The sequence below is a fragment of the Salvia miltiorrhiza genome, chromosome 5, assembly GCF_028751815.1.
Source record: "Salvia miltiorrhiza cultivar Shanhuang (shh) chromosome 5, IMPLAD_Smil_shh, whole genome shotgun sequence".
NCBI lineage: Eukaryota > Viridiplantae > Streptophyta > Magnoliopsida > Lamiales > Lamiaceae > Salvia > Salvia miltiorrhiza.
Window position 1 is genome coordinate 56,236,536 of NC_080391.1, and position 26,241 is coordinate 56,262,776.

At 37.1% G+C, this 26,241-nt stretch overlaps 4 protein-coding genes and 1 long non-coding RNA gene across 6 annotated transcripts; 1 reads left to right on the plus strand and 4 right to left on the minus strand.

The window, feature by feature from the left end:
• Nucleotides 1–467: 467 nt before the first annotated feature.
• On the minus strand, nt 468–2,951 carry LOC131025288 (2-methylene-furan-3-one reductase-like). The gene is made up of 4 exons (XM_057954996.1): nt 2,481–2,951; nt 2,054–2,374; nt 1,048–1,207; nt 468–890 (listed from the first exon to the last, which is right to left on the minus strand). The coding sequence occupies exons 1-4, from the start codon at nt 2,658–2,660 to the stop codon at nt 619–621; spliced, it is 933 nt and encodes a 310-aa protein (XP_057810979.1). The 5' UTR covers nt 2,661–2,951; the 3' UTR covers nt 468–618.
• Nucleotides 2,952–5,786: 2,835 nt separating this feature from the next.
• LOC131025291 (2-methylene-furan-3-one reductase-like) lies at nt 5,787–9,399 on the minus strand. The gene is made up of 4 exons (XM_057954999.1): nt 8,891–9,399; nt 7,739–8,062; nt 6,464–6,623; nt 5,787–6,230 (listed from the first exon to the last, which is right to left on the minus strand). The coding sequence occupies exons 1-4, from the start codon at nt 9,068–9,070 to the stop codon at nt 5,977–5,979; spliced, it is 918 nt and encodes a 305-aa protein (XP_057810982.1). The 5' UTR covers nt 9,071–9,399; the 3' UTR covers nt 5,787–5,976.
• A 1,157-nt stretch (nt 9,400–10,556) lies between these two features.
• On the minus strand, nt 10,557–14,349 carry LOC131025289 (probable nucleoredoxin 1). Of its 2 annotated transcripts, XM_057954997.1 has the most exons (5): nt 14,122–14,349; nt 13,862–13,978; nt 12,244–12,723; nt 11,679–12,158; nt 10,557–11,548 (listed from the first exon to the last, which is right to left on the minus strand). In XM_057954997.1, the coding sequence occupies exons 2-5, from the start codon at nt 13,970–13,972 to the stop codon at nt 10,874–10,876; spliced, it is 1,746 nt and encodes a 581-aa protein (XP_057810980.1). In that variant the 5' UTR covers nt 13,973–13,978; nt 14,122–14,349; the 3' UTR covers nt 10,557–10,873. The 2 variants fall into 2 exon arrangements, with proteins under 2 accessions (XP_057810980.1, XP_057810981.1); XM_057954998.1 differs by lacking the exon at nt 14,122–14,349 and having other exon boundaries at nt 12,244–12,799; nt 13,862–13,975.
• A 2,680-nt stretch (nt 14,350–17,029) lies between these two features.
• Nucleotides 17,030–19,085, minus strand: LOC131025293 (uncharacterized). Its single transcript, XR_009102124.1, has 2 exons — nt 18,756–19,085; nt 17,030–17,643 (listed from the first exon to the last, which is right to left on the minus strand). It is a non-coding gene; the product is annotated as an uncharacterized LOC131025293 (long non-coding RNA).
• Nucleotides 19,086–20,193: 1,108 nt separating this feature from the next.
• On the plus strand, nt 20,194–20,941 carry LOC131025292 (uncharacterized). The gene has a single exon (XM_057955000.1). The coding sequence runs from the start codon at nt 20,339–20,341 to the stop codon at nt 20,774–20,776; it is 438 nt and encodes a 145-aa protein (XP_057810983.1). The 5' UTR covers nt 20,194–20,338; the 3' UTR covers nt 20,777–20,941.
• The last annotated feature ends 5,300 nt before the right edge of the window (nt 20,942–26,241 follow it).

Genomic DNA, 26,241 nt, shown 5'->3' on the forward strand with positions numbered 1-26,241 from the left:
GCGATGAAATTATAATCATTCTAGCTATAGAAAACTTCTTGCGTGCATTTTTTCCCCTGAAATGAGTTAGCCTTCACTTACGTGTTCCCCAAGTTGAGTTACTATCAGCCTGGTGCCATTGCAAAGCTCATTAAATTGATCATATGTTTGAGAAGCATGATTATGCATTTCTCTTTCAATTTAATCTCATGACTCGACAATCCTTAACGCTTGATCGTGTCGAGATATTCAACTGAGAATACCTGTTTATCGAGGTCAATTTGTCCATCTTCTTTGCAAATATTGTCTGAACTTAGGTAAACCATTTTTTTGATAGATATTAGAGACATGACGTAATCATTTATCATAAGATAACAGTAAATTAAACAATATCAATTTTGGTGAGTATTTTTTAATTTTCATCTTTAAAAATGAGTAAAAGCAACATTAACCCTCATTAATTGATCAAGTAGTTTTGACTTTTGAGATACTCGAGAAAAGGAAAACTATTATTTCTAGTACCGCAATATTCCAATTAATTTATTACAATCAAAACAACATAAACCTTTTTATTGAACTCGAAAACAAGGCATAATAAGTGAAGTAGACAATCCGATAGGAGCAAAGCAACAATGCTTCTTAAGGAATGGGGTGCACGACCACCTTTCCGGTAGCATGGTTTGTCTCAATATGTGCAAAAGCATCCTCGACCTTCTCGAAGGGGAAAGGTCCTTTGGGATCGAGCACGGCCTTCACCTTCCCGCTTTCCAAATATGGATTCAATTTTGTCAAATATTCTCCACTAGCATTTAGTGAATATGCGAATGCCGGCGGCGCGACGGGAATTCCGACTGCTACGACTACGGCCGAGCCTCCTTCCTTTAGAACCTTCACGGCCTTATCCACTTGCCCTAATTAAATTTAAACAAAATATGTCAAAAATTTATATTTCCACATAGTACAATTAACTGTGTATTTGATGAGCGGAAAAAAAGTCCCGCAAATTAGAAAATTAGTGATAATTAAAATTCAAAAAAGTTTTGTGAACGAAGAGAGTAATTTTCTTACCAATAGTGTCATAAACGACGTCGTATTTGTCGGGCAAATCCTCGAAGTTCTGTTTGGTGTAATCAATAGCCAAATCTGCGCCCAAACTCTTCAAAAGATCCAATTTTGCAGTGCTGGCAGTTGCAGCAACCTTTGAAGCACCAAACACTTGCTTTGCAATCTACACAAATAACCCAACACCTCATATTTAATACTCTGTTTTATCCATCACTTCTAGTATTTCATTTCACCAATACATATCACGTGGATATTTATAAATAAATCCAACTCGAGATTAAAGTTGGCAACGGGTCGAATCTAGACTCGATCTTGCTAGGTCTGAATTTAGATTCATAAATTTTTACTTGGATTCGAATCCAATCAAAATTCATTGACTTCAAGAAAATAAGACCTTGGTCCAGATCCACAATAAGTAATAATACAACCATTTAAGTACCAACCAATATGACATGGGGTATTAAAGTTCAAAGTCAATAAAGAAATATAATGAGAAATGCACACTTATTATTTTACTAGTATAACTGTATAAGCAATGAAAATTAATTACTACTATCATTAGGATTATGTTATCAAAATAAAAATAAATATATTATAGTATATTTCATCAGTCTCAATAATGAAGTCCCAAAAAAATGGGATAGGCAAATCAAAAAAATGTAGATAAAGTAAGAAAATGATAAAGTAAATAAGAAGAGAGATAGAGAGAATAGTGAATTAGTAAAAGAGTGATCAAATAAATGAAGAGAAAGATGAAGAGAGTAAATAAAGTACTCATATTTTATTTTTTGGATTGAAACGTTATAAATGAGACTCCCAGAAAAAAAATTTAGAGTTATTATCGAACTTTGAGATGGCATAGGTTTAAAAAAAATGAGTGATTGAAGTTGAATTAAGTGTGGATCGTGATGATTTTTTGTAAATAAAAGTTATTTGTAAAGTTGAAGTTGAATTTAAGATGATTCATCTAATATTTCACTTCATCGATACATGTCATGTGTATATTCACCTGAATGACGAGGGATCCGACACCACCAGCTCCTCCGATGACGAGAATCGATTTTCCCTCCGAAAATTTGACGCTCTCGAGACCGCCGTAGGCCGTCTCGATGGCGAGAGGGAGAGAAGCAGCCTCCACGAAGCTCAGGTTCTTGGGCTTGAGAGCCAATAACCTCTCCTCAGTAATGGTGAACTCTGCTAGAGTCCCCAACTGCTTCATCCCTGCATATGGATCGTTGATGTCTCCATAAACTTCGTCTCCTTCCTTGAAACTCTTCACTTTGCTCCCAACTTTCACCACAACTCCGGCGGCATCGAATCCAGGAATAATCTGGAAAAAAAAAAGTTAATTAATTCGATTCAGATCTACAAATCGCAATCAATCGAAATTAATTGATTGCGTAGTAATTAAATTAAGATCGCGGAAGAGAAGTTACGGGAAGAGGCGAATCGTAGGGGCCGAAAGCGCCGCCGCGCCTCTTGTAATCGACGGGGTTGAGCGCCGCCGCGACAACCTTAATTAGGACCTGATCGTCGTTGAGCTCCGGCACTGCCACGTCGGACTCGAGCTTCAACACCTCCGGGCCGCCGTACTGTTTGTAAGACCACGCCTTCATTTTCGGAATTTTTTTCTTTCTTTTCAACAAAATTAAACTGCGGAATTTTTGGTGATTGAATTAAACAATATGCTTTGAATTGAGCTGATGAATTTTCTTCTCTGCTTTGGGCTTCATTTATACATTTCTAAATTCTGCTGAAAATGGGGAGTCCCGTTTTCGAATTTTCTATTGCGAAGATTAGTGTACTATTTTTGACGTTGAATGGTTGAATTAATTAATTATTCATTTTTTGTCTTTAAAAAATCTCCAGATGTTCTTCGATGTTTCCGGCGTCTAACATTTTGGTCTTCTTTGGCGGTAAAGTTTTTTCTTTTTTAAATCAATTTTTATTGAGTTTTTTTCTTTTTTTAACGAAATTATATTTAATCACAATGAACAATATCTGAAAGATCCGACTTCCAGATCATAACACGGTTAACACCATCAGATCAAGATGCAAAATTAGCTAAACAATGAGCAGCTCTGTTCGCCTTTCGATATGCCGAAAATATAAGGCTATGTGTTTCTTGGCATGAGGACGAACGTCATATAGAGAATACGTGCCTTTGTAATCTTCATGCACGATCAAGAGAGAATCCGAATAAATTAATAATGGGTCAATATCATTATCACTCTTCAAATAAAATTCAATACCCAAAAGCATCGCGTGCAATTCACCCATTAACGTCGTCTCTGTACGTTCGACCCGGTGAGCTGAGCCGCCATCGTGTCGAATCAAAAACCCCACACCCGCTGCACCATTAACCTCGTGAATGGAAACGTCTACGTCTAGACGAAACACTCCACGTCGAGGGGGAATTCATCGCCGATCTCCTTCTTTAGGTGAATTTTTATTGAGTTAATTGTAAAATCTATCATAATTTTTACATTTACCAATTATGCCCCAACCTTTCAAACAGGAATTCCATGACATGGACATATCTTTTAATATTACTAATTCTTATCTAGTTTCGTTTTATTATTTTATATGTGAATTATTTGTCTAATTTATATGCAAGTTGGAGTTTATTATATTTATGTAAAAAACAAAAAAAAAAAGGTTCCATCATTATGATGAACATGGTCTATCGAGGACAGATGTTTATTTTATCAGTGTTTAGTTTTAATACTATTTGTTTTGTAGCTCCACCTAAATCATTTCATGTTTGGATCTAAGACTATTCAAAAAAAGGATAAATAAATAAATAAATGAATCAATCAACTTTTCCAAATCGCCGGCGCAACGATGTATCTAGACATTACTTTTTGTTTTACTTATTTACATACCTTTTTCTTCTTTTCTTTTCCATTTGAGTAATTCCAGATTAAGTATTGACTGTTGGAAATGTTGCTCGGACTCTATGTGATTGTAGTAAATGATTTAAAATTAGTAAGAATTCCTTTAGAAACAAAAATAACTCATTTAACCTCGTAAAATAACTCATTTATTGCTGAGCTAATTTATTAAGAAGAAATAGCGAAGATATTATGAGAGCAACACATCGGTTGGGTCATCAGCCTGGCTCGAGCCGGCTTCGGCGATGAGCCAACCGATGCTGCAGGGTACCCTAACTCAAGCGCCGACACAATTGAATGAGTCGGGCACGATGAACGAAAAAATCTAGCGGGTTTTTACACACGCCTGTAATAATAATAATAATAATAATAATAATAATAATAATAATAATAATAATAATAATAATAATAATAATAATAATAATAATAAATAGGCTGCTGCAACGAGAAAAAAACAACTAGTGCCAATTTTTTTTTTCTTTTATCATTTATAAATACATATTTCGTCTACACAATTTACACATCAATTCATTTATCTTTTATTCTTCGATTCTCCTATTCTCTTTCAAATCTTTGTTTCAAATGATCCCAACAATCCCGATTTTTTTCTTCAAATTAGTGCGGCGGTCTATTGGGTCCGTATTACCAATCGGACCTCGCAGCGGTCAATTTGCTCAACGGATGGCTGAAATTCTAACTCAAAGGGGAGCCAGAGATAACTAATTTTCACATTTTAAATTTATGTCATTTAATTTGATGTAATCTACATTTATTTAATTTTAGTTGAAGTAATTGTCTTATTAAAATTTGTGTCATTTAAATTAAATCAAAAATAAAGAAAACTCAAAACTAATTTATATATACAATGCACCATGGACGAGTCAAGCATTGACTCAACCAATATGGATGCTCTAGCTAATGCGTCTAATGATTTTCTTTTCAATAATGTGTCTAGTTAATTATAGCTTGAAAATTTTCCTCAAAAAAAAAGTTCAAGCTTGGTACTTTGTTTGAGATTCAGTCGGAAATCCCATATAATTATATATATATTTTTAAAAATAGCCTGAGTATATGTCAAAAAGCATGATATATTCATACGTAGGAGTGTAATCAATTCGAGTCAGAGCCTTATATATTTGATGCCATGAGCTTGATCAAATCCAAATAAGCATTCTAAATTTAGATTTAAATTTAAACTATTAATGTTTTTTTAAACTAGTTTATTTTATTCCCAATAACATATCATATTCATTATTATTATTATAACAAATAATGTTAGTATAACTTTATACTAATTGTATTAGTTAATAATTTTGATTTTTCAAGCTATAATTATATAGGGCTAGATTTAATTTGATCCGATATTAATTTTGAAACAAGTCGGCCCTTTTGTTGAATGCAGGAAATCCCATACAAGTGTACAATAAAGGTGTGTTTACTTTGATAGAAAATGTTAGAAAAAGTATATTTTCCATCATTTTCACATATTTCCTATGATGGATAATTTTCTCCGGTCAGGCTGGAAAATTTATTCGGGCAGCCCCTTTTCACTCATTTTCTCACAAATGTTGGATAATATTATCCTATTGGGATGGTGTGAAAATATTTTCCAACATATATTTCAATTTTTTTATCCATCTATTTCTAACAAAGTAAACACATGATAAAAAAAAAAGAAAAAAAAAATATTATCTCACATTTTCTTATCCATCATTTTCAAATGAAAATTTTACTATCAAAGTAAACACACCCTAAAAGGATACTTAACTCGCAATATTTCTCACAATCAACTTCTTCAAACATTCCCTAATACATTATATGGTAATGTATTCTAAATGTGCTATTCAATTTAGATAAAATTAGTCTCATGATATGTTATAATATGCCATTTGATTGGATGGACTTGGTCCGAGACTTAATCTCATAACAGTGCCACGTACAATTAGTCTTTGCCTCATCCTTTATCTCGAGTAATCTTGGTGGCCTACCCAATCTTTAGTAATTTCGGCCAGTATAATCTCGAGTAACCAAACAGATCCTAAGGAATTGGATATACCACCACCTTTCCAATAGCGCGATTCGTCTCGAGATACGAGAAAGCCTCCTTAACCTTGTTGAAAGGGAAAGGTCCCTTGGGATCGAGCACGGCCTTCACCTTCCCGCTCTCCAAATACGGGGCGATCCTCTTTAAGAAGTCCCCACTCGACGTCAAGACAAACGTCGGGTCCTTTGGATCTATCCCTACCACGCTACCACCTTCCTTCAACACCTTCACCGCTCTATCTCTTTCTCCTGTTTACATCCAAATAAAATTCAACTCTTCATATATTTCTAGGAGAAGGTCGTTCACGAAGACAGCCTCACGCTCCTGACCATTCACATACTTTAATAAGAGATTTGTAAGTATTCTATCTGAGTATGTGAATGGTCCGCACAGTGCGGACTTCCTCACAAAGAATTTGTGTATTTGTAATAAAAAAAATTCTATAATCATTAATTAGAAGGTGATTAGGGTAATTAATTACCAACGGCATCATAAACTAAGTCGAATTTCGTATCCAAATCTTCGAAGTTTTGTTTGGTGTAGTCGATAGCCAAATCTGCGCCAAAGCTTTTCACTAAATCCAGCTTCGAAGTGCTGGCGGTCGCAGCGATCATTGAAGCACCAAACACATGTTTTGCTAGCTGCATAATCAACACTTTTTTTTTTATTAATAATTACACAGTTTAATTATAATTGTTTTGCCATTTGAATTTTTTTTTTTTATTAAAAAGAAAAAAGAAGATAAGAAAGAAAAAGAAAGAAGAGAAGTTGTTATTGTTTACTCCCTCTGTTTTTTATTAAGTGTCCACAGTCGTCAAAATACACATACCAATAAAATAAGATATTTACATTTGTAACCTTAGTAATTATCATAATAAATGCATATGTACAACTAATCATTATATTCATACAAGTATTAAATAAGGATAAAATAGGAAGAATGTCATAATTATACTCTCAAATTTTGAAATGGAACACTTATTAAGAAACAAGGAAAATAGTAAAATAGAACACTTAAAACAAACGGAGAGAGTATTTATTAACAGCGTCACATGAGAATTCAGACCGTATAAAAAAATCATGGTTTGAGGATTCTCATGTCTCTCTATTATTTTAATTATATTTATTATAAAAATAAAACTATTACTATAATAAAATGAATCCTATACTTAATATTATTATCGAAAATTGAAACTTAAAAAATTATATACCCTAAATTAGGAATGACAATCTTTAAATTAATTACTAATAGAAATTGAAATTAAAGGCTAAGAATAATTGTATAATTGGGGTGTAATATAGTCAATCATAAAATAATTATAAAATTATAATTAAACTAAAATAAGAGAAAAAAACTAAAGAAATGGAAAGTGGTGAACAATTAGAACACACACAAAAAAATGCGTGTTCACTTAGTAGTAAAGTGGTTAATATTTAAAGTAAAATGTATCGTATTTAAGTTCACCATCACATAATTTTTAAATTTTATTTATCCAATCAAAAGAAAAAGGAAAAAGAACACCGAAAAGTAGGATAGAGGATAGTTGTTGACTGATACTGAAAACTCTTCAGTAAGGAGTTATCAGTTAAGTCTTGAGACTTTAACTGATACATGAAAGGCTTCAGTCAAGTTTGTATGAATAGAGTGATGTTATCAGTCTAGCTGACTATCCTAAGATTTATCAGTCAGACCAATAACATATGCAGTGGAAAACGAAATATATGGGATATCATAAAACTTTCCAATAAAATATACCTGAATTACAAGTGATCCGACACCGCCTGCTCCTCCGAGGACAAGGATAGATTTGCCCTCGGAGAAACCGGCCCTTTCGAGGCCCTCGTAGGCCGTCTCTAGGGCAAGAGGGAGAGAAGCAGCCTCCACAAAATCAAGATTTTTGGGCTTGAGAGCCAACAACTTCTCCTCAGCAGCTGTGAATTCAGCTAAACTACCCATTTGTTTTGGATCTTCAAATGCTTTCTCAATTATATCTCCATAAACCTCATCTCCTTCCTTCAAATTCCTCACTTCACTCCCAACCCTAACCACCACTCCGGCTACGTCGAAGCCCGGAACTATCTGCAAGAGATAGTTCCATCAATCCGGCATCTGAATAGCACACGAGATTCTCTATTCCAAATAATTTCGTATTTTCACATTTACATAAGAATTTTTCTTAAATTATAGCCCGAACTTTAACCTCATAGGGTGTGTTTACTTTGATAAAAAATGTTAGAAAAAGTATATTTTTTATCATTTTCACATGTTTCTTATGGTGGATAATTTTCTCCGGTCAGGCTGGAAAATTTATTCGGGCAGCCCATTTTCACTTATTTTCTCACAAATGTTGGATAATATTATCCTATTGGGAGGGTGTGAAAATATTTTCCAACATTTCAATTTGTTTATCCATCTATTTCTAACAAAGTAAACACATGATAAAAAAAGAAGAAAAAGATAATATTATCTCACATTTTCTTATCCATCCTTTTCAAATGAAAATTTTACTACCAAAGTAAACACACCCATAGTGATTTTTTTAGCTCGAATTTAAAAAAAAAATTACAAATATAGCTTAGACTTATCTTTATCTTTCAATTAACTTAAGCTGATGTGTTTTCAAGAAACAAGCATCAAAACTAACCTAAACAACCTAATATGTTTTCTAAGTTTGGGTTAACAAATCACCATGGAATCAAAATTTGAGCTATCATTTAAGAATGGCCTTTTTACATATAGGTGTTATATGTTAAACAAATTTAAAATATACCAATCTTACATTATGAGAATTCACGAAAATAGTAAGGTTTCGTAAGCAAAATTTGTGATATGTTTTAATCTCTCTGAAACATGGTGATGTTGCACTATCATGCAGAGAGAGAGAGAGAGAGAGAGAGAGAGAGATACAGGAAGAGGTGAATCGGTGGCCTTGAATAAGCCGAGGCGTCTCTTGTAATCGACGGGATTAAGAGCAGCTGCGACAACCTTGATCAAGACCTGATCATCCTTAATCTCAGGCGCCGCAACATCGGATTCCAGCTGCAACACCTCAACGCCGCCGTATTCTCTGTAAATCCACGCCTTCATCTCCGACTTTCTGCAGGAAAATTCTTGTTGGAGTTGTTGCACGCCAACTGCTTGATCATATGCCTCTGCTAATTATATTCCCTCACAACTTTATTTATGGAGGGTAGTTTAGGTATTCCTATTCTTTATTAATACATAAATAATGTGATTAATAATTAAAAATTATTTTTTCAAAATATATAATTAATCATTAGTTTTCGACGCACTAATATTTATGATTGATTTAATATTTTGTTTGCAAAAAATCAAAATATTTTAAAGATGAAAGGGAGAAGTTTATAGATTATAGCTACCGACATAATTAAAAGAGGTCAAGTTGAAGTTCTTTTGTTCTACTTTAGTAATTCAGTAATTCTTAATTTGGAAAATATTATGTCATTGCATACGATTTTCCATATCCTTTTGGTTAATTTGGAAAACGCTATTCAATCTTATGTGTTTATTCTATCCTATGACAAAGATATCTCTCACCATTAGAATTTTATACAATTGGATATAGCCACCATAAAACTTTAAAGTAAAAACATGATGATATATTGAAGAACTTTTGTAGGATAATTAAGTTGATTTATTTATAAAGGCGTTTGGTTTGAGTGATATAAAATAATTTATCTTAATCAAGTGTTTTGTTTGCATGATATGCTAAAAAAAGTATTTAGTTTGCATGATTGAGCCCGTGATTGATAACTCAGCCCACGTCTAATCACCCAAATAAGTGATTGTTTATCACCCCAAAATTGGATGAATTATTCAATCATCCTTTCAATCCTACCAATCTTATTTATCTCATCCTCCAAATCAAACACCTACTTTATCGCGATTTCAAATTTTTGCCGTTGCAATTCGATGGCATAAATTTTCATAACCAACCATATTGAAGCCAACTCACAATTTATGTCACTGAACTACCACGTCGTCTTTATTTTAGACGAAAATCACAATCATGATAAAATTACAACAAATATTACTTTAAACCCTAAACTATTTTCGCACGATCAATTATACCCTGAACTATTGAAAATAATTTTTTAAACCTTAACTATCAATTTTGTATCAATTATACCATTCGTTCATATTTTTAACTTCAAAAATTTGACGTGGCTCACTGGATACCACAATGTATTTGGAATCATTCTTTTTTTTTTTACCTATATTATATAAAACGACGTGATTATATGCATTACTCATTAAAAATTTAAAAGATGAAAAATGGATAAAGGACAATTGATACAAAATTGATTGTTCAAGCTTTAAAAAATTATTTTCAATAGTTCAAGCTTTAAAAAATTATTTTCAATAGTTCAAGATATAATTGATAGTGAGAAAATAGTTTGGAGTTTAAAGTGATATTTACCCAATATTAAATTTATACTCCATATTTTAGTACAAATTTAAAATTAGTGTACAAAATCAAAATCAACCAAAATTGGCATATAGCAACGCCAATATCTCTTTGAGAAATCATCAAAAGGTAATCACAAATCCCTTTGTGCTCAATCATTCAAAATTTGGAAAATTATTCAAAACAAAATGTTCACCATCACAAAATCAAAGATAATACACAAAATCCAAGCACACATACATTTAAAATTTGTAGACACATGCAAACATATGAGCTGCTCAAGGATACAAATTCTAGCTTCCTAATACAATACTCAAACCAAAATCCACACAACATACTAAAGAAAGGCTTCAACCATTTTTTTTTTTTTTTCTCTCTTTTTTTTTCAATTTTTATTTCAAGATTGTAGGCAAACTTTAGCATTTATGCAGAGCAATACTTACCCCATTTTCCCTCCAATTTCATTCTTTATAACACTTCTCACCATCACAGATCCACCCATCAGAAGTGGCCTTTTCTTCATCCGCCGCCGCGCCTCCTTCGCCTCCGCCTCCCATGCCCTCGTCGACCAAGGCGCACTTCGGGTGGAGATCAAAGTCGCACTCGTCGCAATAGAAGGACCATATGCGCCCCTCCTCGCTGCAACCGTCGCAGTTGAAGAACTGGCGCTTGGTGAGGACGAGCTCGTGGTCGTGAGACGCGTGCTTGACCTTCTCCGGCCACCCTTCCGCCATCTTCTCGTACGAGGCCTCGATCTCCTTGATCCGTTCCGCCGTGAAGGGATATGCTTCCGCGCCGTGGCACATGATCTGCTCCCGAGCATCGGTCGTGACGGTTTTTCCGGTCGGCCCGATCGCGACCACCATCGGGATGCCTCGGACCTTGAACGAGCGACTTAGGGATTGCTTCCGTTTGTCGCCGAACGGGAGAGCGAGCCACGGCATCTTCGAGAAGAATTCGTCGAAGGAGGCTTGATCTCTGTCGCTCGAGATGAATATCACTTCTAAGGCACCGCCCTTCTCCTTGATTTCGTTATACGCTTTAGTGAGTGCCGGAAGGAACGCACGGCACGGCGGACACCAGTGGGCTGAGAAGTAGAGCAGCACGTTTTTCCCGACGAGATCCGACACCGGTACCTAAAACGGGAGAGTCTTTCCGTTAGCCACGACATTATCCCATAGTTCAATCGTATATATCGTCAATCTAATCTGTCACCCAAAATACGTTTCGACGGATATATGAACTTTCAGAACATGCTTTAATTACCTTGACACCGTCTTTCCCGAGTACGAAATCGCAATCCTCAGACACCAAAATGGATTCGAGCGTTTGTGCTTCGCGCCTCGCCTTCTCTATCTCTTCAAGCTCGGCAAATCTCTCGGGCGTGAAAGGGTACGCCTTCACGCCGTGCTCCTCAATGGCTTCAACGACATTCGAGTGAAGTGTCTTCCCGTCTGGCCCAATTGCAACCAAGGTAGGGAGGCTGTTCAGCTCGAAATATCGGACTAGTTTGGAACAGCATTTATCCTTGACCGGCAACGAAAGCCACGGAAGGGAGGCAAACTCTTCTTGAAACGACGGCTCATCATCATCGAGAGGTATCATCACGATCTCAAAATTCTCCCCCTTTTCTCTCAAACTCTTGTATACTTCCATGAGCTTCGGCTTAAAAGCAATGCAGCCATTGTACGTCGCCAAAAGGAAATACAAGCCGATAGTCTTACCTTCAAGTTCAGTGACCGGTACCTTGAATAAGTTAGGCAAACGACGTCGTTTATCAGTATCAAGCTACGTTTAAGCAGAGAAAAGTACGTACAAAAATCCAACCAACCTTTTTCCCGTCAGCTGATATCACGTAGTCCCTCGACTGGGACACGAGCAAGGTTTTCAGCGACTGGTTCGCCTTCGCTGCTGCTTCTTGTTCCTTGAGTTTTCCAATATGTTGGGGAGAAAACGGGTACGCTTCCGCCTCGTATTCTTGGATGACTCCCACTCCTTTGTTCGTGAGCACCTTCCCGTCCTCGCCCAGGATCACGAGGTGGGGTATTCCATTCACAGCGAACAATGCATCCAGTCGCTCGCGAGTCTCAGAGTCAGAGAAGGGAATTGCAAGCCAAGGCATCTTGGAGAAATACGCATCAAATGATTCGCCATCTTCATCACCGGAGACGAACACAACCTCAAATTTGTTGTGTTTCTGGATTTCGTCGTAGACCTCCACCAAGTTCGGGGTGAAACGCTGGCACGGACCGCACCATGACGCGGAGAAATACAGTCCAACAATCTTCCCCTTCAAACTATCGAGTTTGACCTAAGTGATTCAAGAAAATATTCAGCAATTTCCCATTGGATTCGTATCATCCAAGACCATTGTCCCATAAAATCAACTAGATTTCCAAAGAAAACAACAATGAATTAGAAACCATTAGATCCATTAGATTCCCACATCAAATTAAGAGCTAAAAATCAAGATTTTTTCTAGTGATTGAGAAATAATTCTAAGGTAGAAACAGCAAGCAACCTTTTAAATCCCTATTTCAGCCAATACATCCCACAACCCCGCCCTGTTTCAAGTCATCAAGCCATCGACAATCAGCAACACGACATCCAAAAATTCAACCGTTCAAAACTAGAAGGTCTAGCAACGATGAGACTCATTCCGTTTCCATTAAGTCATCGACAATCAGCAACAACACCAACCAAACATCAAATCTGTTTATAAATTCAAAGCTAGAAGGTCTAGCAAGAACGAAACTCATCCCGTTTCATTCAAGTCACGAACAATAAGCAACCAACACCAACCCAAAATCGTAGTCTTCTTACTATTCGTTCAAAACTAGACGGTCTAGCAAGAACGAAACTCATCCCGTTTCCATTAAGTCACAAACAATAAGTAACCAAACCAACCCAAAATCGAAATCTTTTAACAATTCATTCAAAACTAGACGGTTTAGCAAGAACGAAACTCGTCCTGTTTCAACTACAATCGGCAACAACACCAGCCCCAAATCCAACCCCTTTTGCAAAATTAGGTCAAAGCTACAAGCCCTAGCAAGAATGAAACTCATCCCCTTTCCATTAAAGTCATCCAGAATCAGCAACAACCACCAAAAATTCCCATCTATCTACTACAATTAGTTCAAAATAGTCATCAATAATCAGAAACAACACCAACCAAAAATTCAATCTTTGCACACATTAGGTCAAAACAAGAAGGCACAGCAAAGAATTCTCCACTCAAAAACACACATTAAAAAACATCAAAGATACTACACAATCACACAATCCCTCTCATCAATACAAAAGTCTCAAACTAATTTAGTAAAACATCATAACCCCAATTCTTTTCCCAAAAATTTAACAGCAACCCACCTAGTCCAAAACCTAAAATCAAACTAAAAAAAAGCAAATACTTCTCTGAAAATCTAATAAAAAAACTCAAAAATCACCTGATCACCATTGTTTCGGACAAGGTAATCCCTGTCGGGAGAGCTCAGAACCGAACTAAGATCATAACCAGCATCCCCATTTGTAATCTCATCAACACCATTTCTCTCCATTTTGAGCTTCAAGAAAGAAAAAAAGATTAACCCAACCCAACTTTTTTATTATTATTATTATTGAAGTGTGAGAGAACACTCAAAAGCGTGAAGCACGCCGGATTATAATTGGTGAAGAGCTATTTATACTAAACATGCTGCAAGATTACATTAAATTTCTAAGAAATTTTAGTTGGGAATGTGAAGTCAATTCTCCAATTTGAGAGCTGAGTCGTCGCCGCGTCAACGATGCGTTGCTTGATGCTGTCTTAACTCTTAAGCGAGAGCTTAATTGCGTGATTGCGAGGTCTGGGTGAATCTGGGCCGTCGGATCTTGTTCCTATCGGTTTTTAACGGTCATGATGCTTCTTGTTAAAATTCTCTACTTTTTTTTATTACTCCCTCCGTCCCAATAAAAGTGGCCACTTTTATTTGGGCACGGAGATTAAGAAACTTAGTGTTATGAGTTAATTGAGTGTGGTCTACCAAGTTTAATGAGATAATTACTTTCCTCCATTTGACTTCTTCTCCTTCTCACTGCACCTGGACGCCGTCACCGGCGGTGCAGGACGCCGGCGCCGGCGGCGCCGGCGACGGCGACATCGGCGGCCGGGACAACCCCAAAACCAGACACCCACAAGGCGCAATCATCGCCTCTCTCCCTCCAAATCTCTCCCCCAACTACACAGCTAACGGCGGCAGTGAAGGAGCCGCCGCCTGAACCCGAACGGCGACAACGACGACCTCCCAAAATCTGAACACCCAAATCGCGCAGTGAAGCTCAAATCAGAAACACGCACATCGAAAGTTTGAATCAGAACACCCAAATCGCGCAGTGAAGCCCAAAATCTGAACACCCAAATCAGAATCAAGATCCAAAATAGAACAAGATTTGATCTTTCTTCAATTCTCGGCAGCCCTAGACGGAATTTCATAGAAGAATCGCGAGAGAAGAGAAGAGAAGAGAATAGAAGGGCGGTGAGTTTAGATCTAGGGTTTCTGAGAGGACGAGGACGAGGAGAAGAGAGACGAGGGCGGGGGCGGCGGCCGAGGGAGGAAGAGGACGAGGGAGGAAGAGGACGAGGGAGAACGGCGGCCGAGGGCGGGGCGGCGGCCGAGGGAGGAAGAGGACGAGGGAGAACGGCGGCCGAGGGCGGGGCGGCGGCCGAGGGAGGAAGAGGACGAGGGAGAACGGCGGCCGAGGGAGGAAGAGGATGAGGGAGAAGGGAACGGGGGCGGGGCGGCGGCCGGCGACCGGCGCTGCTGTAGTCGCCGGAGAAGAAGAGAGAAGGAGGAGAAGAGGCTGCGTCGTTCTGTATGTGTTTTGTGTGTTTTGAGTGAGAGAGAGATAAATAAATGATGATTTAATTAGAGAGCCCTAATTTTAATTAAGTGGACTTAATTAAATATTAATATTTCCATTTTAGGAAAGTGGCCACTTTTAGTGGGACACCCAAAAAGGAAATGTGGCCACTTTTATTGGGACGGAGGGAGTATTATTAATTTGTGAAACTTCCTACTCCCTCCGTCCCATAATAAGTGGCCACATTTCCTTTTTCGTCTGTCCCACTATAAGTGGCTGCTTTCTAAAAATGACAAAAGTTTACTTTAATTAAATCAACAATTACTCACTAATTTGGTCAACAATTGTAGGCCACTTTCTAAAAATACCAAAATTACTTTAATTAAGTCAACAATTACTCACTAATTTGGTCAACAATTGTAGGCCACACTCTATTAAAACATATAACACTCAATTTCTTAATCTCCGTGCCGAAAAGAATGTGGCCACTTATTATGGGACGGAGGGAGTATCATGTTTCAAAGTTCAAACACGTTAGCTAATAGCTATCAATAAAATTATATAATTTTTTTTTGAGATCCAAAATTATATAAATTCTTATGTGTAGTGTAGGTGTCCGCATCCAATATGACACTTTAAATGTCTTTTTTTTTTTTTTTTACTTTGGGGAGTTGGGGAGGGGGAGCAATGAGATTTAAACTCGAGACCTCATTATTTACACACAGGAGGTTGCACCGCTTGATATCTTCTTGGAGACTTTGACTTTAAATGTCTTATTAAAGCGCACAATTGCCACTAAACCCGACTCGATTGGATTTAGTTATATTATATGAATAACAAATGTCATATTTATTAACAACAAATGATAAATAAAAAAAAATCAATTATTTTTGTAATTGAATGAGACGTAGTGAGACGGGGCCAACAGGTAGAGCCCTGATTTGCATGAACTCCTACACGTATTTAAAAAAAATATGGAGTATAATTTTATATCATGATTTATGTGTATGATTTCATTTGTTATTGATAAAATTGTCAGTTACATAATATAATTGAATAAGACGCATATAGTGAGACGGGTAACACGTAGACCAACTCCTAAAATTAACACAATTTTTTATTATTATTCTTTAATGATAGAGCCTATTCTATAAGAATAAATTTTAAAAACAGAATAAATGTAAAAAGTACATGCAAGTTCCTAAAAGGAAAAGGCATGAGTAATAATTTGGTTTCTAACATGTTCACTAAGGCCACGTTTGATATACTGTAACGGTTATGGTCAGATTATTTTCCTATGGTTACCTTTCGCAGATTAGTGAATATTATTAATCAGGTTTTTAAGTTTGATACGTTAAACAAATTAATTAGTCACACAGTGTTTGTGTTTGATATCCAATTACTAACCCTAGATAATTAATAAGAAAGACACAAAAACCCCTTCGTTAATTGTCTTTGGACCAGCTTATCCCTAGTTCTTAACCCACATCTATATATGCAGATTTTTTACATCATAAGTAATATATCATCAAAATTCAAATAAAATGAGTTTTTATAGCTTCAAAATCTGTAGTATAACTGATATTGTTGTCGCAACAACAATATCAAAAAAATGAGAAGAAAGGGTTCTATCCTTAAAGATTCGCAATTGGGAAGTAGCAAAACAAAAAACAAATCCATGTCTAAAGCACTTAATAGCTCAAATGTAATTTATGAAACCAGAAATTGATAACTAACACCACCCCTTACCAGCAAATTTTAAATACTAATCCATATTTTTTATAATTGCAACGCTATTTATTAAAACTCAGTATTCCAAATTTGAAATTCTTGTGTGTCTTACAAAGTACAACAATAACAATTGATGAAATATCAAAACTCTCATTTCTCTCTTCTCCCTCACAATTCCATCAAAATTTTCATAATCAGTGGTGCACGCATATTTGTTGTCCTGCTTGCTCAAGATCTGTAGCTTCTTCTTCTTCAACATTTTGGAGAGCTTTCTCAAGCTTTCCTCCTCCAATCTACGCATACTCTCACCACAGTCTTTAGCTGCCTTCATTCTCAAATCTTCTTCTTTGGCTAGCAAATCCCACTGCAGCAGGGGTCATCAAGGAATCCTTCTTCTCTTCATCTACGCATTCCTTCGGCTAGGAATCCATTTTCAGACAAGCTGAGGCCATCTGAACCTTCCTTCTACTAACCTGCGCCACCACTGATGGAGTTTCCTTAGCATCGAGCTATGATTCATTAGAGGCTTTGGCAGCAGTTTTTCGAGTAGTACGTCGAGTTGTAGTCATGATTGAGGTCCCAGCTTCTACTTCATCTTTCAACACATATATCCGACGTATACTCCTGCCAGTAGTTGGAGGCACGTACTCCGAGCCATCTGGTAGCTCAAACAAGAATAAGATAAAAATGTAAGAATGACAGGGTCACAAAAACAAGTAAAATATCGAAATGTATCTCATAATTTACATCTCCATCATGGTTTATGTTCACAATTTGAAAGACAATACAAACACAAAAGATAAATATGAGCCAAAAAGAAGAATGGAAAAATCCCAAAACAGTTGACAATTACAAGTCAAATCTCTGGTTTTGAGTCTACAACAACAGCAAATCGGAAGATATCAACAAAGTCCGGGATTCCCAATAAAGGCTGTTGGCCCTCGATTTACAAGATCACCATTTTGAGGAATTTTACCTCTCAAATTATTATAAGTGAGCCTTCTCAGGCAGATTACCAAGACTAACTGGAATCGAGCCATTAAACTTGTTATAAGACAAGTCAACAGTTCCTCGCAAATTAGATAGATACCCTAAATCACCAGGAATAGAGCCACTAAAACTATTGTAGGAAAGATCAAGTTTTTCCAACAAAACCAAATTCTTTCTTAACTCATTAGGTAAAGGGCCGGTGAAATTATTCTGCCTAAGATCAAGATTCCTCAACCTCTTGCACTTAACCAAGGAAGATGGCAATGACCCATTGAAGAAATTCTCAGATAAATCTAAGCTTATAAGGTAATCAAGATTGCCAAGCTCAAATGGCAAAACCCCATAAAAGGAATTTCCATAAAGAACCAAACTTTGCAGCCCCTCAACCTTAAAAAAGTTCAGAAGGCAACCCCCCTCCCCCCAAACAACCAATTACAGGGTCTACTGTAACGGAATTCTTGAATGATAACAGAGATATCCCTTCTTCATTTACAGAACTCACAACAGCAAGATTACAGCAGCTAAGCAATGTTGTCTTAAGAAGTGTATATCAAGCAGCACACCAATAATTTTGCCCACAGACAAAATACAAACAGAAGGATTCAACTCTATAAAGTCTAAAATTTTGAAAACATATATCCCCAAACAATTTGTATAATGTGAAAACCCTAGAGACAATAATTTTCTGTGTGAACAAGACAAAAAAAAATTGCATGGTTTCGAAAAGAAAGGGAACAAGGATTAGCATATTCAAAATTGGATTCTGATAATCGTACCCACCGTGTGTTGATTCTGCGCAGGAGAGTGTTCTTCGTTAGATTAGAACCGAGGGTCGGCGGAAATGAGAGCTTCGAAAATTTGGGGGTGAAAATTCTCGTTTGACGAATTTTGGATACAAAAATCAAGGGCAATGTTGGGAGAGGGATTTCAATCTCAAAAGCCAGAAAACGTATCGGAGGAGGGGCGCCAGTTGTGTAATCCGACATGAACAGTAACTTAAGGCCGGGCTATTGAATTTTTCCGGGCCATCGGGAATATTTGCAAAGGATTTCAAACACACGGGTATTGCCATATACCTTTGCTAATATGCCTTTAAACACCGTATCAAACTAAATGTTCATGATTTTAATCACGCTTCCATTTTTTCGATTTGGGTGAAGATTAGGGTTTTCTATTCGAGTAGGTCGAATATTCTACTCCGATTTAATTAAAAATTTAATACTTGATTATTCGATGAGTATACTCGATATTCGAATTTAATTACACATTTAATATATATTAAAGTGTTCCACATTGATTGCAGATAGTGGCATGAGCTATTTTATATGGTGAGGCAACTCTTCTCCCTTACAAGGCCTTTTAAGAGATGATTGAGCTCAATATCCATTTCTAATATAGTATCAGAGCCAATCCAATCCAATGATGGACCCCCTAATATCGTTGTCAACAGATGACGTTTGGGATAGTCTACGCTGCGCGTGAGGGGGAGTGTGTTAAAGTGTCTCACATTGATTGGAGATAGTGGCATGAACTACTTTATATAATGATGCAACCTTTCTCCCTTACAAGACCTCTTAACAAATGATTGAACACAATATCCATTTCTAATAATATCCAATCTCGACTTTTTTTTTTATAAAAAAATATAGGATATTCGATACCCACTTTGCAAATAATTAATTACTATAAAATACTGAATTATGTTAATTAGCAAAAAAATATTTATTTCTTTATTTGTGGTAAAAGAAATATTTATAATATTTCTAAAGGGCTTCGCAAACATGGCCCAAAAGGCCTAAGGTATTACATTTCAAGAAGGTTTTGCCTTAGCTATTTGGGCCCAAGATTTTGAGATCCAAATTAATGCAAAATAAATTTGGGACACTATTACTTTCTTTATTATTATTTCTTTTATTTTGTGAACAAACGATTTTTTTTATTTTTTATTTATTTTTTCTTAGCTGATTCCTTGAATTTGCTGTCATATATACTTCACACTTTCATTAATTAAAAAAATTCACAGAATCTACTATCTAAGTTAAGAGGAGGCGAAACCTTCCTTGGATTAATTAATCTGCAGAAATCGAATCAAAACCTCCTTTTTTTCTCCTATACTAAAAGGAAGTAAAGAATATCTTTAGCTGTCTCTTTACTTAAAGAAAAATGCCTTCCTTTTTTAATCATAAAAAGAGAAAAAACCCTAATCACCACATAATTATTTCACAAACTATATATACTCCACAACTTTAATTTCTCATCACTCAAAGAACAAAAAACTTATTAATTTTCCACACCCAAAATTTTCTTAGCCAATTTAATTACGAGTGCAAAACAAGAATTTTACAAAAAAAAAAAAAAAAAAAATGTCACAACCTTTTGAAACATACCCTTATAATCCAGTGATCAAATCACAGCCGGAATCTTCCCACTCCGATGGATCATACGCCACCGTTTTCATCGTGTTGGCCGTGATCTGCGCCGTCGGCGTGGCCGCTTGCGTTTACGGGTGGCTGTGCAACCGGCCGAGCCACCGCGACGAGGGGGCGGAGAAGCACCACCACCACCATCCGCCGCCGCCGCCGGCGGCGCTGCCCAAATCCAATGGTCATGAGTTGGGGCCTAAAGAGTGGGAGGCTAAGGAAAAGCCGAGAATCTCCTTGAGGGAGAGGGCCGACGTCGAATTCGGGTTCGATACGAGGTTTCCGCCGGCTAGAGGGGCTGGCTACGGCGGAGGAATGGCGGAGCCGCCGCATTTTGGAGGCGGGAGGAGGCCGGAAGTTCGGTTTGCCGATAATGTCTAGAGCTTTGATTTTGTGCATGCATGGTGAATTTTTATTTTTTATTTTTTTTAGTTTTATTTAAAACAATTGTTTGAGTTTGGTAGAATTTTTATTTATTTAGTTTGGTTTTGATTTTATTTTAATATTTGGTGCTGTTGATGCAATGACATAAATTTATTCTATTTATCTTGATGTAGCTATTTTTATTTTCGTTGGCGGACGATTCTTATTTTTTTAATTAAAGAAGAATAAAAGGAAATTGTATGATATTAACTTTTATATAAATTAAATACACTTAGATAATGAATTTAATTTTACATGAACACATAATTAGATACATTCTTTTTTTTTTCTTTTTTGAGGGAATATGTACATACATTCATGTACTATATAAAATATGAACATCTGTAATTTGTAATCCATCATTTATCGTTTCGTACATATGATGTATATTAAACTATAAGTATTAATTATTATAATTGTGATTTGTATACACATAATCCACACATCTATATAATATTAATATGTATATTATTTTCAAGCTTTTAATTTATAAAATGATAGTACTATTTATTTTGTAAGTGGGCCGTGATCATGTTACTATTGCCTTATGTCCGAAGTTTAAATTTTTTAGGCCCATTACCTATTTAATCAAGGCCCAAATGTAAGATTTTTTTTTTTCATTAAATACGCGTCACAATATTAAAATTTATATAGAATGGCCTAATATCGATTATATTGTATTTGCTGTGTTTAATACCTACTCTAATAATTAGAAGCAACATGAATATTGTAGTGAAAAACATATATGCATAATGCATCGAATGTAAGGTTTGAGAAACCCTCAAACTAGAAATTTAATATATTTTTAAATTGATTTTTAATCTTTAAATATTCTGAATAAATCTGCATATTGAAAAAAAAAAGATTGTCTTGAAAAGCACAATAAAACCAGATATCACAAAAACATGCCACGAAATGTTCGCCCACATGTGCCACGTATGGACTAAATGTTCGAATAAAATTTGAAACTCCCAAAAAGAATAAAAATAAAATAAAATTGTCCCATAACTTCAAAATTCAAATGTTTTAGTTAGGGGTATTGGCCAATAAATACATCAACTTTCCCAATTTTCTAGAATATAACATCACCTTTAGTTTTTGCTCCATAATATACCACCTTTATGATTCTTCTAGTTTCTCCCATGACTATTTTCTGAAAATTCTAAAACTACCCCAAAATAATCAAAATTGCAGAATAACCCCAACATATTACAATATCAAGACAAAATACCCCTATTATGATTTCTAAAACAGTTTAACAAATAAACAGGCCCAACATGCTTCCGTAACACTTCGAAATAAATCTCAAATTTAAACCAACATTATACCTTTGTCAACTGGTCTTCTTCAGGAGTCAGTTTTGTTGCGTTTTACGGCTCGTCTGCCCACCTGGCACGCACCAACCACGCACTCGCAAGAGATGGTTGCAACCCTTCTCCTTCACTAAGTGTTGACTAAATATTTTGTTGGAAAAATAAAAGATAAATTTTTACTCAACCGAAATAGTTGGACAAAACTAAGCGTTTATAGAGGAATTATATAATAATTAATTTATTTCATAAATCTTCCTCAAAGGAGGAGACTAACTTGTTTAGCTACTCATAGTAGCCAATACTTGTGTACATAAAAAAAAGAAACTAAAACTAAAATGAAAAACTTTTAAAACAAGAATTAAAAAAAAATACAAGGTAATTTTTCTAGAGAGAGAAAATGCTTTGTGAAAATGTGTTGTGATTTTCGGATGCCTCTTCTTCTCTCCAGCACTTGGGTTTATATAGAGGTCTGAATCCCTCTATTATTGCTTGTTGGTTGGCCTAGGATTCTCTCTTCGTGGCCAGCTTGCTTGAAATTGACAGCCACCTTCTTTTGTTGGCCATTACTGCCGACACTTGTTGGTGTTATCACATGGTGCTGGGCCCTTGCTTTATCGCTTTGTGATAATGCTGGTAGGGGCCGGCTGCTTTTCCTTCCACTCACGTTTGTCCTGGAGCGTTTGGTGAGTGGTCCTCCTGTCATTCCACCCACTTTTGTCGTTTCTTTTGTGGGTGCGATCCTTGCTGTGAATCACATGATTCACTTTGCTTTGTCGGCCACCTTACTTTTTTGGTGCCCGCGGGGTTCTCCCCTTTGGAGTCTGATGTTTGTCATGCTCATCAGACCGGAACCTCCTTCTGTCAGGTTTCGGGAAGAAACCTTTGCCGAATTCTGGCTCCTTCTGCGACGAACATTGATCGCAGATTTTCTCGATCCACTGGCCCAGATGAGCCATGTTGCAGAATTTGCGACGAGTCTCCTTGCTCCCCGCAATCTTGTTGTCCCATATTGTTTGCCTCTTATTCTCGAAGGATTTTTCGGCAAACTGGGTTGTTGTTCCTGTCATTGTGTTAACCAGGAACGTTCCTAGATCCGAGCTTTGAAAGAACTTGAATCTAGACTTCATTTTGTCCATCTCTGTGAGACAGACCCATAGACCCCATGCTCGTCTCGTGGAGATTTGTTCCTCCGTAAATGTTGAGACGATTGCGGCTTGAAATTCGGGAACTTTGATCCGGTTCAAGGCTCCCGTATCTGGTCTTCGAAGCTTGATGAAATGGAAAGCTTCATGGACTCCTTTTCCCACGGGTTCTGGTGCTGCGCTGAAGAAGTACAGTTCCAGAACATCTCCCCGTTTAAGGGACTCGTTGTTCTCCCAGGCTTCAAACACCGTTCTTTGGATCCATTTGGGTAGACCCTTGATTTCGTTGAAGGCTGGAGAGGTGGTATAAACTGAGGCTAATGCCCCAAACTCATACCATTCCTTGACGTCATTTGGATTGGCTCCCGGAGTCATCCAAACTCTTGGATATTTTCCTGCAACATCAACCCGGCAATTTCCCGGATTAATGCCCCTTCTTGTGAGAAGTTTCTCCCACCTGTCTTGATACATCTGCCAAGAAGGAGAAATATCAATAAAATTAGTATCAACCTTAAATTGGCCTATCATGGGCCTAAGATTGATCTCTTCCTCTTTTGCCCAGAGGTGGAGGGTTGACATGTTGATTCAGGGTGTGACCCCTTAACAACATCTTTTCCTTTGGGCTGCGGCTGTAAAACCGGCGCCTTAGGACTCGTGCTAGGGGTACTTGAATCCCCTGCTACAGGTAATCCGCCCTGTACGGAAAGCATTGCTTTATTCCGATTATCTCGGAAAACGCGCAAGAGCGGCTTGTTGAGGGCTTCCTGAAGATTGAACATCTTCATGAAGCAAGCATCGATTTGGTTGGATACTTGGGCTTCGTCAGCCGCTTGTATCTTTCCCGCTTGTTTAGTGTGTAGAACACACTTCTGCCATTCTTGTTGTAGCAGCTCTAGACTTTCGAAGAGCTGCCCCTGTATTGCCCCGATGGCCTCCGCTTCAGGGAGCTCCATCCCTTGTGAGGAAATCTGCAAGAACATTCTGATCAGATTTCAAAACGACAATATCATAATCATAATATTGGCATTCTGCTTGCCATCTAATCAATCTAGCCTTTTCAGGTTTAGATTCAGTCTTTTTAGTTAAGAAAGCTTTAACGTTGGTGTTATCTACTTTCAAAACAAATTTCTTAGCAAGTAAGAATAGCGGCCATTTTTTGAACGTCTTTCTGACTGCAAAAAACTCTTTCTCGTTTATGTGCCATCGCACAGCCTCGTCATTGGAAAAAAGACCGCTACAGTATCTGCAAGGTTCTTCTCCATATGGGGTGATCTTTGTAAGCACAGCTGCCCACCAGAAATCACTTGCGTCGGTGTAGAGGACCAAATCATCCTCGTCTTGTGGTATTGAAAGTTTTGGGAGATTTTTGCAAATCTCTTTCAACTTCTTCATACCTTCTCGATGTTCCTCATTCCATATGAATGGAACATCTTTCTTCAGTAGTGGACTGAAGACCTTTCTGTGTTCTGCAAGGTTTTTGATAAACATCCCTGCAAAATTGACAACCCCGAGAAAACTTTGGAGCTGCTTCTTCTCTTTGAGGTCCTCCGGGAATCCCTGGACTTTTTCCACAATATGATCTTGTAGAATAATCCCGGATTCATCGATCTCGATCCCCAGAAACTCCATCTTCTGGGTGGCTATGACTGCCTTCTTTTCAGACAGCACTAATCCTTCTTGTTGACAAACATCCGCAAAAATCTCCAGATGCCTGACATGTTCATGAATGTTTTTTGATGCAATAAGGATGTCATCAATATAAACAAACATAAACGAAGAATAATCTTTGAAGAGATTATCCATCTTCCTTTGGAATATCTGAGGCGTGTTGGCTAACCCCATCGGCATGACATTCCAGACATAATGTCCTTGTGGAGTTGAGAAGGCCGTGAACTTCTTGCTCCCTTCCTCCATGCGAATCTGGTAAAAACCTGACTTGCAATCAAACTTTGAGAATACCCTTGCACTTCGGATGCAGTTAATGAGGTGTTCTCTGCTTGGGATGAAATATCCGTCAAACTCAAGAATGTCTTTAATCCCTTTATAATTAATGACCAGTCTTGGTTTTCCTCGCTTGATCTCCCCATGATTTCTCACCAGAAATCCAGGACTGCTGTAGGGTGATCTTCCTTCTTCGATTAGTTTTAAATCAAGATGTTCCTTGATTATACTCATCATATCCTGTTGATCTCTAGGGTTCATCAGGATAGGTCTGAACCTTACGAACTCATGCTCCTTTCCAGTTTTAACTTTCAAGGTTGCTCTGAGCTGGTTCTTGTCCCACCATGCCAAAGGATCCTCGTGATAACACTTCTGGATTCTTCTTTTGACGTCGGCAATGGACACCTGTTCTTCTTCCTTGATATCTTTGTGTGATATCAGGGATACTTTGAGGATTTGAGTTTCTTCCTCGGAGAGATCTGGGAATCCCTCAGTTCTGCATTTGAGCAGAATTTCTCCGAATCTCCTTTGATCCTTCATTTGGGGTCTCCGGAGTCTGCCATCATCACCACGCTTGCTGCGGAATTTGATTGGCATCGATCGATGAAAAGCTCCATGATTTTGTGGTCACAATTGGTTGTGAACACTAACCTCCTAGCTTCATTGTCTTGTATATACCGCTTGAAGCTTTGCAGAAAATTATTTCCGAATAATATATCTGCTCCGGTATCATGGAAATAAATTGGTGGAGTCTTGACCTTGTACCAAGGTGTCTGACCTGCTCCGCCGATCAATATTTCCGTTTGTTTTACTCCTTTTGATAGAAGTAAAATCTTTTTGGAGAAATCTCTTCCTGCAATTCGAGGTAGTTCTTCTTCAACTTCTGCTGGAAAGACTCCTCGTTTTGCTGTACAGATTCCTGCTCCTGAATCCACATAAGCAGCAAAATATTCTGCTTTGTATTTCTCGTATAACATCCCTACAGAGATGTATATCGAGAATGGACTGGTCATTGGATCATCACTCT